This window comes from Paroedura picta, chromosome 1, assembly GCF_049243985.1.
Source record: "Paroedura picta isolate Pp20150507F chromosome 1, Ppicta_v3.0, whole genome shotgun sequence".
Classification (NCBI taxonomy): domain Eukaryota; kingdom Metazoa; phylum Chordata; class Lepidosauria; order Squamata; family Gekkonidae; genus Paroedura; species Paroedura picta.
The window spans coordinates 46,079,470-46,096,852 of NC_135369.1; the positions used below are offsets into that span (position 1 = coordinate 46,079,470).

General features: G+C 40.2%; 1 protein-coding gene across 8 annotated transcripts in view; it reads right to left on the reverse strand.

Annotated features, from left to right (window-relative positions):
* The window catches only part of TTC7A (tetratricopeptide repeat domain 7A), a 198,468-nt gene that overhangs the window by 156,253 nt on the left and 24,832 nt on the right, over positions 1-17,383 (reverse strand). For all 8 annotated transcript variants that reach the window (XM_077336987.1, XM_077336959.1, XM_077337005.1 and 5 more), the window contains 5 exons: positions 16,083-16,213; positions 13,669-13,790; positions 9,562-9,640; positions 6,351-6,511; positions 4,619-4,682 (listed from right to left, as the gene is read on the reverse strand). In XM_077336987.1, the coding sequence (XP_077193102.1) occupies positions 4,619-4,682; positions 6,351-6,511; positions 9,562-9,640; positions 13,669-13,790; positions 16,083-16,213 (557 nt within the window). The remainder of the gene's footprint in view (positions 1-4,618; positions 4,683-6,350; positions 6,512-9,561; positions 9,641-13,668; positions 13,791-16,082; positions 16,214-17,383) is intronic.

A 17,383-nucleotide genomic window follows, 5' to 3' on the forward strand; every position in this document is an offset into this window, starting at 1 on the left:
GCTGTGATGGTCTCCCACAGAATAGCTAGATTTGAGTCTAGTAGCATCTTACAGACCAAAAAGATTTTGTGAGCGTAAGCTTTCAGGAGTCAAAACTCCCTCAGTTAGATGTGCTGTCTGGACTCGAATCTGTCTGTTCATTATAAATGATTTTATATCCTCCTCTCTGATCTTGTTGATGACTGGGGGATCATGGTCCTTCACTAGAAGGGCCTCTGGTCTGATCCAGCAGAGCTTTTATTACAGTGCCATCCTAAGCAGTGTTGAATGGAAAAGGGGACACCACTGCCAATTAATATAAATGCAACACATACCCCCCGCCACACACACACACAGATATTCTCTTTTGTGACAGAACAAATTTTCCAAAACTATCCTGAGTTAATGGGACCACAGAAGCCAGAAAATGTTCCCAGTTTTGATTCCAACATCTCCCATCCTTTTTTTCCTCAGCCTTTTCAAGGTCAAATCCCATCTCAACTTTGGCTCAATAAAAAAGCTGTGATGAATTATTTCTTGTCTCTGTAGCATTGGGCACAATGTTATTAATCTTGGCTGCAGATATCCCAGTTTCCAGTTCAGCTCAAAAGAGTTAGCCAAACCCAGCCAGATTAGTCTGAACCACTTGTGGTATGTTATGTTGAGTCACAACCTGCCAACAAGATGCCGTTTTCTTCCACAATTTTTTTAAGGCAGACAGTGAATAGGACTTGATTTATTGGCACTGTACTTTGAGCTACCAAATCTAAGAGGGAGAAAGATTTCCAAAATGTAAATAAGAGCCTTTCAAAATAAACACAGGGGGGAAAGGTTCCATTCCTAGGTCTGAGAAAGCTCTCTTAGTAAAATTAAGAACTGCAGAATACAGAAGACTCAAGGGAAAGGTTATTAATGGGCACCCCTCCTGTCTAAGTCTGGCAATGACTGATTGTTAAGTGTTGTTGGAATTATTATTATTAATGGAGTATTATTATTATTGTGTATCATTTATGCAGTGCTATCAGTGCTCATGATGAACTACATTGGAGAAAAACAGATAAGTTCTTATCCCCCAAGGAGTCTGCAATCTAAAATAGACCATGGGGAAAAATAAGAGGGAGAGGAGAGAGGGAGGGAGGAATGTGAGCAATGCAGTTACACACACTTTGACATTTCTCTAGCACCAACACCATGTCCTATACAGAATACTATATTTCAAAACTATGTCTTCTCCGTGTTGATGAGACACAGATTTCCCCATGTCTTGCTGGACCTGTGCAAAAGTAGAACTGAAGGTGGAATTACTGTGACGGAGGCCACCTGTGCTTAATTCCAGAACTTTGGACTAACCAAACCTACATGGCCAATATAAGCACCATCTCCATCAAGCTCTTATTTGTAACAGTCTGTTTAGCAGGGGAAGTGGGGAAAAGGCATACAGTGAAACTCATGACCACTTCCTGTTTTCAGGTGAGTGGCCATGTTGGTTTATAGTAGAATAGCAAAATTTGAGTCCAGTAGTAGCGTAGAGACTAACATGATTTCCAGGATATAAGTTTTCAAGAGTCAAGGCTCCCTTCTGGGACAAATCATCCACTGACTGCACCATGAAATTCTTTTGTCTGCATCCTCTTTACATTGTGTTCAGAGATGAAACTATTAATCCCCAAATTTCCAGTTTCAAGTCTATATAATGAAGTTTCAACATGATTTTGAAAGGTCATTTGTATTTATTGTCAGCTGCTTGAGCCAGTCACTCTTCTGGCTGTTTGGACTCCTACAGATTGATTGCTTGTCAAGATGTACTGCTCCTCTGGGCCTACTGCCTGTAGTCTGTGTTAGTTCAACTGCTTGTTGACATGTGTAACCACTATCATATTGCAGGACTGGAGGACAATGAGCACCCCAGATTGCATTTATTTAAATGGTTTACATGATGTTTAAATTTTTGTATTGATGTTGGACTTCCAATGTAAGCAGCCCTGAGCCATCCGGGAATGGCAGTATACAAGTATAAAATAAATAAATAAGGAAGCTAGAGCCAAATTATTTATTTACTTATTTATTTATTTAGATTTCTATACCACCCATTTCTTTGCAGCTCTGGGTGGTTTACATTGAACGTTAAATAACGTTATAGATGGATAGATCTTTCTTTCTTGCTTGCTTGCTTGCTGTATGCAGGTGATGCATACAACATCAGTTCTAATCAGCTGCCTGGCTAGGTGTCTGGTCCTGCCCCCACATGGCCTCCAGTGGGGGGAGGGTAGTCAGGTGTTCTCCCTGCCTCCAAACAGTGGGGGAGAGGGTAGCCCAGCTTGGCTGCCTCAGTGGGTAGGGTCCCTAATTAGGGGAGGGTCCTTGCCTCTGTAGAGTAGCCTCCGCTTAGCAAGCAGAAAGTCCCAGGTTCAATCCCTGCCATGTCCAGTTAAAAGAATCAGGTTGTGGGGGCCCTGAAACAACTCTGCCTGAGACCCTGGCAATCTGCTGCCAGTCTGAGTAGGCAGTACTGACTTGGCTGGGGTGGGAGGACATCACACCCCCTCCTCACCAGGATACTCCCCTAAAAGTAGGATGCTGGAAATGTCACTCTGGACACATTGCCAAACATCACTCCATTAAACCTGCACAGCCCTACAGGCTAGCGCCTATTGTATTCCTGGGTACAACCAGTTTTGCTTCTAGTCTAGTACTAATAATAATGTTGGGTGTGTTCTGGGAGAAAAATAAAATTTAAAACAAACATTAACAGCATTGTCCAGTGAAGTAAAATTGAGATACCTTTGCTGCCTCTGTCATGTGGGCATAGTGAAATTATGGCTCATTCAGGACTAAGAAGACCCTGTTACAGTTGAAGGTAAGCTTTCTATGTAAAAAAAGAAAGAAAAAAACCCCCCTCACAAATCTATTAAGACTGTTCAGATCAAGGATAAGACTTGTACTTTTATTTTTCTTTCAGTTCAAAAGCAAAACAAAACAAAAACCCAATCAGCTAAGGTACTCCAGAACTTTTTCTATGGCACTTAAATGCGGAGGATAACTGGTTACACTGTTTATAATAAGATGCTTCTTAATTTTGTGCCTTGGGCTGCTGAAAATATACAGCTGATTCTGGGTGTGCCAGCAAATCCTATCATGTAAGCCTTGGTAACTGGCTCGAGAAACCATCTGTTCCTGGAAAAGTTCTTCCAGTTTACTGAAAACAATGCCCGGTTTCCTCCCACCAGGAATAGGGGCTGACTGTGAGTCAGACTGTTCCTTTGATAGTGCTGGCAGTGCCCAAAATATATAGCCCTTACTTTCTGGTCTCTAGTGAGCTGGATTCCTTTGCAAAGGTCTTTCCAGGGATGTCCACCTCCCTCCTTGCCCCCATTTTTCAAATACCTTCGTTGGTAAAAGTTTCAATAATAAAAATGTATTGCTTTTCAGCAGAATTATGTACCCCTGTTGCATCTGCAATTGTTCCATTTAATAAAAATACAACCTGGCTGTCCCTTAAAAAGAGGAAGGGGGATGACAGCAGTAGACTGAGAGCATCCAAAGCTATTTGGTCCCTGGATGAGTGACCACTGAGTGGTTTAATCTTTTCATAGACGAACACACTACACCTTAGAATCACAGAATCATAGAGTTGGAAGGGGCCATACAGGCCATCTAGTCCAACTCCCTGCTCAATGCAGGATCAGCTCTAAGCATCCTAAAGCATCCAAGAAAAGTGTGTATCCAACCTTTGCTTGAAGACTGCCAGTGAGGGGGAGCTCACCACCTCCTTAGGCAGCCTATTCCACTGCTGACTGTGAAAAAATTTTTTCTGATATCTAGCCTATATCGTTGTACTTGTAGTTTAAACCCATTACTGCGTGTCCTTTCCTTAGAGGCTCTTCCCATGTGGAACCCTGCTGTGCTTTTGAGATCCGTGACTTCTGTGTGAAGAAGGACATGTTTGGTGGTGTCTCTGGAATTGTGAAATTTCTTTCTATAGGTAATTTGCCTAGGTCCTCCATCCAACTATTATGAAAAAAGCATTTTTATTCACAATGGCCTTTTAACTGAAACATTTTAAAGAACCTAATTATTAGTCCTTTTATAAATGTTGTTGTCATGAGATCTTCAATATTGTTTTATTGTTATTCTGGGTGTGCCAGCTTTATTTCTTATGCTATTTTGGAAGTTAGTGAAACATTTTCAGTACATTTTAGAAAACTAATCCTGAATTAACAGTTTGTAAACATTTTACCATCATGGCAGAAATTAGATTACATTGATTCCCACCCCCACCCCTGTCAAAAAAGGATTCAGTTTAGACTTATATAACAGTGGCAAACGTTCTTTTTTTGTGTGGTAAAGGCCACCTTTTGCATTGGTTGAATAACCAGCAGTCACCGGAATATCAATCTGCCTATTAAGAATGATCCCAAAATGTTCCAAAAATTCATTCTCTGCCCCCTCCCATGCTGTCACCTGCTTTTTAGTGAATTTGCAATGCAGAGCTATGCCCTTCTAGCTGCATAGGCAAAAACTCAATTTTCAATTCACAGAAATCCAGCATATAAAGCAATACATAGATCTGATATAATCCCAATTGTAATTAGTGGTTTTAATTATAATTGTCCTTTAAAGCAATTGTTGTTTGGCTTACCATGGACTCACTGATCAGGAGGAGGAGGAGGGCCTCTTCTACGTTGTCTTTAGGGCTGTACAGGCTGAAAGACACACACAGGGTAGTAGTTGGGCTTTTTTGCCCCAAAAACTCACCCCAAAGCAAAAAGCAAACCCAACTAAAGACAAGAATAAGGAAGATGAGGAAATATCTCATAGGACACTCTTGTTAACACCATCACAGGACTAGTAACTTGAAACAACTCATGCATGATTTATTTGTTATATAATAGCCTTTTTTTCAAACCTGGATGGTTAAAAGCTGTGGCATGTATTTTATGAGGGAACAGGCCTCTGACAAGTACGGCAGACGATGATGTTTTGACTCAAGTATCTGGACCATTTCTTCCCTTGGCAAAATGGCAAAATGGCATGAAAAACATTCACAGGCAAAGTGAAGTATTAACAGGATGGATTCTCCTTATAAAATAAAAAGCAAAAAGCAAATTATGTTTACTAACAGCCAAAAATCTACGTATAATTCTGATTAGATATCATTTTGAGGGATGGAATCCATGCCTTATGAGGAAAGGTTGAGAGAGTTGGGTATGCATAGCTTGGAGAAGAGGAGAGCAAGGGATGATATGATAGTTGTGTTTAATTACACAAAAGGTAGACGTGTAGAAGAGAGGGCCAACTTGTTTGCTGTAGCTTTAGAGACAAAGATTAGGGGCAGTGGATTCAAATGATGGGAAAGGAGGTTCAATTTCAATATTAGAAAGAGTTTTATGATGGTGAGGGCTGTTCACAGATTTATTCATTTTTAAATATTTATAATTTAATTTCTATCCCGACATTCCCATTGACCAGCTCGGTATGGAATATGCTGCCTTGAGGGTGGTGGGGTCTCCTTCATCCTTAGTTCTTAGGAGGAGATTGGATGAGCCCCTGTCAGGAGTATGTTATTTTTTAATTCCCAAGAAAATGGGGGGGGGTGCTGGACTAGGCGGCCCTTTATGGTCTCTTCCAGCTCTGTGTGATTCTGATTCTGAAATCCACCATCTTGTTCAGTTATTTGGCTTCCCAGCCCCTTTATACTCTAACCTCCCTCTGTTCTCAAACCCCACCAATAACATGCAGTTTTCCTTTCCAGTATAAGGGCTTTCCCCATTGACAAAACTTCAATTGGGATTTCAAGATTTTGTGAGGGAGTATTGGTGATGGAAAATGCTGTCAAATGGCTGTCAATTTATGCAATCCCAAGGGGTTTTTAAGGCAAGAGATGAACCAAGGTGGTTTGCCATTGCCTGCCTGTAAATAGTGACCATGAATGTCCTTGGAGGTCTCCCATTCAAATACTAACCATGGCTGACCCTGCTTCGCTTCTGAGATCTGGCTAGACTGGGCTAATCTGGGCCTGCTAAAACAGGGCAGGAGGGAATAGTACCCTTCAGTGTTTTCATTGATTTGTTAATTGTCTCTGCACGAATAGAGCCTGAAGCAGGGTCTTCCTCCCTGTTCTCAAGTATGGGATCCATACAGGTGTAAATATACTCTTAGTTGTTTTGAACTGTAGACAACTGGCAGAAAGGAGATATATACATGTTATCATCAGATAAATAAATATTCTAAAGATTCCATAACGTCTTAATAGTCCATTCAGCGCCTGATGCAGGCACATTTGCTGGTGACATGCAATTAGTTGATTATAGATAGATTGGGGGGGGTGTCCCCTCTGGGCATTAATGACTAAATGAAAGCAGCATACGCACTTATCTCCAGTGTGTAGTTGCAGTCTTCTGCGCAGGGTTGCACAAATATAAGAGTTATCTTCTTTGTTCATTAACTCAGGGAGAGGATCAGACAAGGGGCTCCAGTAACAATCTTCACTCAGTGAATGGAGGAGAAGTTCTGCCAGCTGTTTGGCAGCTGCCTAGAAAAGAATTGGGGGGGGGACACATTAACAAACCTGGAAAGGCACTTTTGCCTTCATGATTAAGAACTCCATTTGATCCCATAAGTCACTACAATATATGATACACTGCAGATTCATAGAGTTGCTTTCTTTAATTTGGACATGGTTTCCACATATGCCTGCTCTAACTGTTGTCATGTAGGCAAGTTAAGGCTTATCTGTGGCTATGGTTCTTGTTCAAGCAAATTTCTACCACTGAGGCATAGCCACCACATTTATTCCTCCCAGTCATCTTCTCTAGCTCTATGCTAGCTATAATGTCCTAGCTAACTTCCCTCTCTCAGAGGCAAGATACCTCTGTTTTTCTCACCCTTTAATACTGAGCAGCCCTATTTATCAATTTTCTTCTTTTCTGAACTATGGCTGTACCACCCTGTCACAGTATGAAATTTTGCTGCTGGTTCTACCCAGGAAGCTGAGGGAAGGGTTGAGATTCCCCCTTTAACTTAAACCACTGAAATGGCACTCCAGGCTTTTAAAATGATATTCCAGGTTTTTTTAAGTTCAAAACAAAACAAAACATTTTATTCAATGGAGAGGGGAAAGGTCAGAATTTAAAGGGCAGTTTCTAAATATATGAGACCAAGGATCTCTTTATTCTTCAGAGTTATATCCCTGTTTTAACTGGATAGGGAAATTCTTTTCTTTCTAGAAGATCTACCCCTTGTCTGGCCTGAATGGGATTCTTCACCTAACACCTACTCCTCTTGCCAACCCTCCTAGTACTCTGTCTGTCTTAAACTGGTTCCCATCAGGGCTAAACACAAACCTTGTCAATACTAAACCCCTTCCCCTCAGCATTCAGCTCTCAAATCTTTCTCTGCTCAACTGATCAATCAGATCTCTTAGAACAGCCCATTACTCAATGCTCTCTGAGGAATTAACCCTTCACATTCTATGACCTGTTTACATAGCACTTATAAAATGCAGACCATCACACTAGCCTTCTGACACAACTGCAGGTGGCTCCCTGAACTCTACCAACCTTCAGAAGCCTGGCCTCCCAAACCATTCCACAGCCAGCCATTATGCCCACTGATGATGTTAAGTACAATGCTTTCTTCTTTTTTTATAAGTTGCTTTGGGAATTTTTTTGTTGGTTGTTGGAAAGCCTCAAATAAAGGCCTATATTAGATGCATACATTATCTTTATCTTGGAGAGATAAAGATGTAACTTGACCAACTTAGCAACATCAAATACTTTTCATTTAAGTTGAATATTAAAGAGTGTTCCAAGCAATGCACCCACATTATCAATGGGGACTAATGAGACACTGATGGATTATGCATATGCCCAGTCTCTACTAGACAAGGGCTCTCTTGGCCCACCAAAGATTCCTAATCTGGAAAGTGTTGATGGGTGACATGCTAATATTGCATGGGTTTGCAAGTCTAGCTGCCCATTCTAAACAATACACTGGAGGACACAGGTCTTTGTACCAAGAACAGATGTGTACATGCAAGATGTATGCGCACTCACTGTAATATGTGAACAGCACTACTAAATCAGATTATTGTTGCATCACACTTAGTAGTAGCTCTGTATACATGGGCCTTCCTGCTGCAAACTGACTGAATGCAGAGAGTGGGAGAGAGGGCATCAACATGCTGGATCCCTGTCACTTCTATGTGACTGCCTGCTCATAAGCACAGTTCCTATGCACAGAAGAAGGGCCCATACATACCTGCCGTTCTTGTGATTGACAACATTTGCAAAGCAGTTTTCCTGAGCATATATGCAGAGGGGATGTATGTGCAGACACATCCTATGCGCATAGGCACCATGCAAATGAGCTGGAGATCATGTGGAGGTGGGAAGTGGGACCAACTTTTTCTCCCAGTTTAGCTCATTCAAGCTAAAATAGATATGACAAATGGCAAGCAGAGAGAGTGATGCCTATTTGAAGAGTAAAAGAGCCATCCAGCACTGTTCACCTCCCCAAGCCTACTGTTCTCCCAATTTTTCCATGTTCCCACTACAGTTGCATTACTGAAGCTGGGAATGGTACAAAGCAGATGAAGCAAAGCAGACTCTGGCCCACCTTGATCAATATTGCCTGCCTAACTGGCAGCAAGGGTCACTGGCAAAGAAAAGGCTTCCCCAGCACTTGCTATTCGGCTGGAGGTACCAAGAACTTAACAGGGGAATTCTCATTCTGTACAAAATTCTTCCTCAAGAAATGGTGAATTCTGCAACCCATATAGTTTATGCAGCTTAAACAAATATTTATTTATTTATTTATTTATTTATTTATTTATTTATTTATTTATTTATTTAGATTTCTATACCGCCCATTTCTTTGCAGCTCTGGGCGGTTTACACAGAACATTATAACTTACATTATAACATTATAACTTACATATGCCTTTTCACTTTTCATAATTTATTCTAAATCTTTTACCGATTTGCACCACTTGCTATGTATGCATAAGCCTTATTAGAAAGGGTTTTGGAGAAAAGAGATGTGGGGTACGGAATATCTAAGATAAACTGGACCGATTTCAGCTCAAACTTCTTATACAAAATAGATCCAGGAGGAGGAAGAGGCAGTCTTAAAAAAATGGTCTACAACCTCTACCACTCCTTTCAGATTCTATCTCTACAATTATTCCGTGGCTCTCCAGAATCAAAACCTTCACGTAGATCTATATCTTTATCACAGCAAGACAGATTCAGACCCCCAAACAGCAAGTTTTACATGAGGCTGGGAGGTCAGTAATAAATATATTTCATCTCCCAGTTTGAAAACTATTCTCCCATGGAAGACAAACAGTACACCTGGCATTTGCCAGCATCCAATTCAATTTGATTCCCTGTTAATCAGTAATCTAATACAAAACTACAAAACAGATTTATTTTTATTTCTCAGATCAAATTAGGCCACTCACAATATACGGCAAGGATTTGTTTTTAAAGGACATATCTGTGCAAAAACGAAGAAGACCCAGATAAAATCGTCTTCCCATCTCCCAAAAGAATGGCCATGACTTCTCCCAATCAATCTTACCATTCTGAAGCTCTGAGTAGCTTTTGTTTCCGTGGTCCTTAATAAATCTCGGAGGTCTCTCATTCCTTTCACGATGTTGCTAAGGGAAAGGCAGAGGCAAAATACGTAAAGGCAAGATTGATTTGATGGGAAACTCTGAATAAGGAAGGGAGGCAGGAAGGAAGGAAGAAGAAAATCTCTGACATATAAAATACTAATTATAATCAAATTGGGTGAGTGATAATGACGCTTTCAAGTTGGGCTAATGACAACAAAACAATTCAATAAGACCTTTGAAAGACAGATTCTCAGGAGCTTCACTCCAGATGGTGTCCTATGAGAAGATCTCTGATGAACACAGAGGACATTTGGAAGGTTTCCACTGATCCTATTTTTACATAAGACAACTGCTTCTTCAAATGACTGCATCGTCTCTAAGTGCCTTTTCATTTTATAATCTATGCAAATGGCATAGATGCATCTGAAGCAGCTTCACACATTTCCTTCATTCCAAGTAAACACACAGTGCAGATGCCAGGGATCTAGGGCCAATAACATCTACTTGCCATATGTACACATGGCGTAGAGATGTAAGCGTACGTGCCAAACGAGGAAGGAAGTGAGGAAGGTCCTTTGTGGCTTGCTAGCAGCAACCAAGGTCCATTTCAAAGCAGAGATTGGTGAATTGGGAGTGGGGTATCTGCCTTGCTAGCATCACATTTAAATCAGGCCAGCAACCACTTCTTTAACAACCTAATCTTGAACATCCACCATGTATACCACAGAAACATTCATCTAAAGAAAACTGGATTTAGACCATATATAGCATTGAGAGCCAGTTTGGTGTAGTGGTTAGGAGTGCGGACTTCTAATCTGGCATGCCAGGTTCAATTCTGCACTCCCCCACATGCATCCAGCTGGGTGACCTTGGGCTCACCACAGCACTGATAAAACTGCTCTAACCGAGCACTGATATCAGGGCTCTCTCAGCCTCACCTACCTCACAGGGTGTCTGTTGTGGGGAGAGGAAAGGGAAGACGACTGTAAGCCACTTTGAGACTCCTTTGGGTAGGGAAAAGCAGCATATAAGAACCAACTCTTCTTCTTCATTGTCAAGGGCAACAGTAACATTAGTTATTATAAGGTCTGAAACAGTAACCCTGACAAATACTCTTGCTTGGGTAAAGTTTAATCTAGAAAATGTCTAAAACTCAGGCCTTGGAACTGCAAGCTTTTCTCTCTCCCCCCTCCCCCCAACTCAATCTTGCTCCCATTCCTAAAACATTAAATTAGTTTGTATGCTACAATCATAGATATCTTTAAAAGTATCCAAGATGTTGCAGGCTGCCTTTATACATCTAGATTCAGGACTAGCTAGAATTAGAATAAGTAATCTCACACTATTTTTGTGGATGACCTGGAAATTGCATCATGGTTTGTAACAAATTCTTCTGTTAGAAGTACATCAGCTTTAAGACTTTCACATTCCACTGTTAATGCACAGAAGCAACCATGTGATTGGGAAGGATATATTTTACCACATCCCAGAGGATCCAAGCAGCAAGTCCTGATACCATGATTGTGTGCATTTATATCATTTTAACACATAATTATCCTGCCATGACTCACAAGGTTGTACATATAAATTTTACTTATTTATAATTTTATTATATTGTTTTTTTTTATTTTATTATATTTTATTATATTTCCCCAAAGTGGTTCACAAAATCCATAAGCATATTCAACAGACAATCAATAAAAATGGGTATGAAAGGTAAGACAATGCAATACATGTCAACATAGGCCTAAGAGCTACTACTAACAAAACAGAACTGCTGCAGGTTACCCAAATGCCAGATGGAAAAGACATGTTTTGCACCACATATGGAAAGCGAAAAGGGCTGGAGCTTTCCATGTTATTTCTGGAAAACAGTTTCCATAGTTATGGGCTGTCATCAAGAAAGGGTAGCATTTATAGTCAATGGAAAATGTGAAAATTTGCACAGGGCTCAGAGAAATGATGCATAAGTTCTCTTCCTTAACCACCTTTGGATGACTTCAACCCCACTGAAAGAGAAAAGTGAGTTTTAAATGAAGTTCCTCTCATATACTGATGAACATGATGAAGAAACCATCCCCCAATTAACAAATTTAGGTACATAGTTTATTAAGAGTTCTATTTCTGCCCTCTAGTGGCTGATAAAGTCAAAAGTCTGACACTGCATTTTGTAACGAAAACCAAACAAAATAAGTAGTCAAATTTACATTGGTATAACTGGGAGCAGGATTGTCTTTCTTCTAACACAGGTTCCCAAGGTGACATTTCTTCTAAGGATTAAGTAGACTTGGGCTTCACCCCATGCCCACAGTTGAATACAATGGAATCTTCTTCTATGCATGCATAGGATCCAGTTCCATGTTATATTAAAGAGTTAGTTATGTAGTAGATGGGTCAATTATGCCATGAAACTGAAGAGGATTGTTCTGATGGCCTTTTTCAAAGGAGGAAACCTATGTCTTTAGTAAAAAAAATTCCCTTCTGTTTGTGACTTTCTATTCTGTATCTCCCAAATGTCCTCTTTGCTGTCTCCAACCATTCTTTCTTGCCACAAATCCTTTCTAGAATACGTGTGGCACCACCTCTCTCTTTTCCCCTTCTCATAACCCACTAATTCCATAAACCCATTGACTTCCTTACTCTTCACCCACAAGTAAGAAAGAGCTGAAATATGTACAATTGTGTTCATTCCTCTGCCACTATTAAAATTCAGGACGTAACCCGATCAAAGCTAACACCTTGTAAGTGCCACCACTTGCACTAGAATAGAGTAATGCACGTGCTTAACTATATCACAAAACTCAATGGATCTTTAAAGTGCTAAACTTTTAAGCTGGATAATAACTTTTCATTGCAATCTCCTCAAGCAATAGTCCTTATTGCTGATTTGTTGTATCATAATTTAAAAACTAATAAAAGAAGCCCTAATAATAATGACTATTTTATTTACAATTTTTTGTTTGTTTGTTTGTTTGTTTGTTTATTTATATACCACCGTCCCCGAGGGCTCAGGGCAGTTTACAGAAAACAGGGAAGGATACAATTAACACATGGTAACAGGTAACAGTAACAGCAGTAATATTATAACAATAATAACTAAACAAGATCATAACAATAACACCATAAAATAGAAATTGTGAGAGCCTCAGCTCAACTCTTACTGGACCCTGTGGGCAACCGATTAGTGTTGGTTGTAGAGGGGGGGGGGCTTGAGGACCAACTGGAAGCGGTGGTTTGGTCGACCTCAACCAAATGCCTGGCGGAGGAGCTCCCTTTTGCAGGCATAAAACAATCCACCCAAAAAAGATAATTTAGTGACAACCCTCTCAAGTTGATCTAGACCAGGGGTCTGCAACCTGAGGACCTCCAATCGGCTTGCTTTCTGCTATCACCCTCAGGGCATTTTCCCTCAGACCCATACTGTTCTTCCTGTCTCAAGAAGCACCATCTACTGCTGTTCATTCTGTCCCTTTAACTTTTTTCAGATGGAACTATATGCAAGCCAGTGATCATCTCAGACATTTTAAGAACGTCTGTCACAAATCTTGACTTGGACATCAATGCCTTGGCTAACAGAAAACAGCCACAGGTAAGCATGTGTAGCAAAATAAAAGGATTCCACAGTAAAATATTGTTCCAAAATAGATCGCATTAAAGTTAACATTTCTTCATTTACTTTTGAAATTTTACTTTTGATCTAAATAAGTAGGTTAATAATTTTGTTACATTTTGGTTTAAGATGTGGCCCTCTTTGGCACTGGGCATGCTAATGTGGCCCCCATGTGCCAAAAAGTTGGAGACCTGTGGTCCTCCATATGTTCATGGACTACAATTCCCATGAGCCCCTGCCAGCAAATGTGGAGGACCACAGGTTGACTATGGCCTAAACCATAGGATCAATAGGCATACTGGCAGTTTTATATAAATGTGCAATATCACAGCAGTTCAAAGTTGAACTTGGTTTGCCTACTACTTGTTTTCACACAGCGGACCCATGCGTCAGTCTTGCAAACCTGTTATGTAACGCCACATCAATCATTTGGAATTTTTAACAAATTGTATTCACCTACCCTCTTTTTAAGTTAGCCACATAGGAGCTCTGAAGGGCTGCTTCCAAGAAGTAAGGAAGTTCAAAGTCCATAGATGATGCATGACCACCTTTGATGCCTCTTGAATGTATGTTGCTGAAATTCTAGTAGGTAGAGGAGAAAATGAGTCATTATTGCTACAAATGAATAGTAATTAACAGCAATTGTATATTGTTTATATATATAAAATATAAAAATGGATTTTAAAATAATATAGAGACAAGAACAGATAATATGACATAGCACACCCAACAATAGATACATTCTACTAAATACATAAATTACATAATGATCTCTCAAACACAGCTATCTGAAAAATTGTATCTTGTTTTTAATCATGAAAAGGACAGAGGAAATATCTCGTAGCTGGGAAATGGAACAAACCAAGAAAGAAATGGGAAATTGTGCTGATCCATTTTATTTCATTGCCTTGTCCATTTTTGTACTTCTTTCACAGGTGTTGATCAGAGAAAATGCCTGCATTTATCAGAAACATTTCTCACACTTCTGGCTATAAGCTACAGCTCAGCCCAGTTTGTGTCTCACAGAGACAAATGGCCCACCAAAGTCTTGACTACATCCTATTTTGCTGCCTGGTGAGGACTGTCAAAAACAAAACCAGGACTGTCAAGTATCTTACTGGCTACCATACAGGCCTGATGAGTACTGTTTGCCTTGACACATCACAAGCAGGCAGGTTAGACGACAGCACCACATGTTTATAAGACATAATCAGCTAAGCAAGAAATAATTCTAATCCATGGGCATTTATAGTTGGTGTGAATTACTGATTACTGAGCATTCGATGGAGGAATGTGTAATTGGTTATCATTTTTACTTCATTTGTTTTATCTTAAAACTTTGTAATCATTATGTATTATTAATGAACAACTACTTAGTTTCATAGAAACGTTTTTAAATATGCCATTAAAGGTTTTTTGAATTTGAATTTATTATCTGTAAATGACAATTAGAATCTCCATGAAACAGACCCGAAAAGAAACTTCAGAGATTTGGAATGTGGTATGATTTTTTCAAAAGTTACCATTACTTTTGGAATTCTCAATAATTGTGGTTCTGAAAAGTGACATTGCAGGAGACTTCTTCAGAATTAAGATCTCATTCTAAAGCATTGATGCAATAATAGGACTTGCCAGATTTAACATTTTTATACTTTGTCCATAATCTCTAAATCCAGTAAAGAATACATTGCAGAAGAGAATATGTGGACATTTTTTCAGTTTTAGTTATGCAAATTCTCACTGGCAGGGTTTCATTCACATCGACACTAAGCTGAGGTGCTGATCTTGTTACAGTTGTCACCTGTCAGCCTAACTTATCTCACAGTGCCCATGAAAGAAGAAAATGGTGAAAATCCATGTGTGCTGAAGGAATTTACTAAATCAATACATAGGAGTCCAATAATGAAACATGAATACCAGTGAATCCACATACAGGTTTTCTCTATTTCACCTTTAATCTGGAGTACAAATATTTGCAGCATTTATATAAAAGCAGCCGCTAATTGTTCCCTTTCCTACATCCTCCCCATCTGCGGTCTGCTCTTTTTCAAACTTGCTTTACAATGATCTTTTCTTTTTTCGGGAAAGGACATAGTTTTAGCCAGTCTTTAAAAAAATGGCAATTCCTATAGCATTACAACATAGCAATTACCAGGGTGTGTTTTCTCTCTCTTCAAAATCTGTCAAAAAGCCTTCTCTCCATGCAGAGGGGAGAAAGGAATAGGAAAAATAGCGGTTGATGAGGGGAAATATGCCAAAAAAAACCCCTCCTATGTAAACACTGCATTGCAAATGCGAATGCTACTTTGGTGAGAGACCCCCCACACACTTGCTATACCCCCACACACACACACACCACTTAGCTGAGCAGTGGGAGAAAAAAGATGAAGGGGGGGGATTCTAGGGCATAGCCGAAGATGCAATGGTGGCACTTCTAAGTCACATCACAAGTGATGTCATCGTGTCCATTGATGCTGGCACCATGGAGACTGGTGCCATATGATAGAACATTGACAGTGATGTCCCTCCCGGGCTCATGAGAAGCAATGCTGTTGTGTCCAGCAACATTAGTACATTGCCAGTGAGGAGGCCACGGCCCACAGTGAACCTCCCACTGGTTTCCAGCCTTGTGCCAGCAATCTTAGGGAATACCTCTACATTTGCAGCAGCCATTAATGAATAACAGAGAATACTTGTTGTGTGGATGCAGCTACAGCAGTACGCTAGTGACTAGAGGACAGAAAAATTAAATGATAGCAATGAGGAAAAAAGATTCTTTTTCTCTTCAATATCCACATTTGCAGGAACCCTGAAGTAATCCCCCCCCCCATTTCAGGAAGTACAAAGGGACATTTCAAGTAAGTTTCCACTTGCCTTCTCAAGTTCTTGTAAGTATACTTGAGCAAGCACACAGGCCTTTTCAAAAGAAGCCATGACTTCCTCCTCCCTTTCTGACAGCCGTGTCCGGGAAGCAACAGAATTGGGGGAGCGCTCCAGGGACAATCCTGTGAGAACAGCAATAATAACGTATTAAAGCCTAACTAAAAATAAAACAAAACAGGTCCTTACTAATGGATCATATTATGTTACCTCCACCTACCCTTCCCATGTTATACATTTTTCTGTATAGCTGAGAGAGTATATGTACACACAGCCCAGAGTTTCCCACACAAGGCCTTATATATCCATTCACCTGTCCATGTCTCCTTTTCCTGAAACTGCAGCTAAAGGATACTCCCTCTATCCCTTGAATGAATGCCATTATAATAGTTTCTGCTGTCAACAGAAAGCCTGCATGAATTCTGCTTCTGTGATCACAGTGCACACTGTTCCTTAAGCAGAAAAGCAAGCTTCTAGTTCTTAAGCCCAGCACAATAGGCTTGAAAGCACAAGGAGAATACCTAGTGTCATCTCTGAAGCGAGAAGGGATCTAAGGTGGTTGTTCTAGTGGTCAGGCAGACAGACTTGAAATCTTCTCTGGATTCTCAGAGGATTAACAGGGCAAAACATTTCAGAAAGCAGCCAGATCCAAAAGCCATTTTGTCTGCAACCACCCTGGGATGGAGATTTGTCTTTTGCCCATACTACTGTTCTAAATTGGCTGTGTACTGGTACCATTATGTGAATACCATTCAAACAAGTATAGCTGATCCTGGTCAGATAATTCAGGGTGTTTACTGATTGTTGTCATTGTTGGGGGATTTTTTGTTTGTTTTTTGTTTCTTTGTTTGTTTCACATATTCCATGTATATAATGTTGGATGCAGAATGTTGGTGTTATTTTTAAAATGTAGGACAGACACATATTCATAATGTAGAGCACTCTTGCATCACTGTCTTCTTCCATCTCTATGCAACTTCCCAAGCTTCCATATGCAACCGCTCAGTATCCATTTCTTCTAGTGTCTCTTTTGCCTGTTACCAACTTTTTCAGTTTCCAAGCCACTTGAGCTTCTTTCACTCCCCCCCCCCATTCAATCACACACTTCTTCTATCATGCCTGCTCAGTGTGGATATAAGCATACAGCTCACAGAGATGGTATCACAAAGGAAAAGATCCTCCATTTATTGCTGCTTCACAAAAAGCTGACTTCTACCAAGCATAGCCCTCATTCCAGAAAGCCCCCTGCAGGCACTATAAAGCCTGTACCACTAGCCTATAGCCACACTATCGGA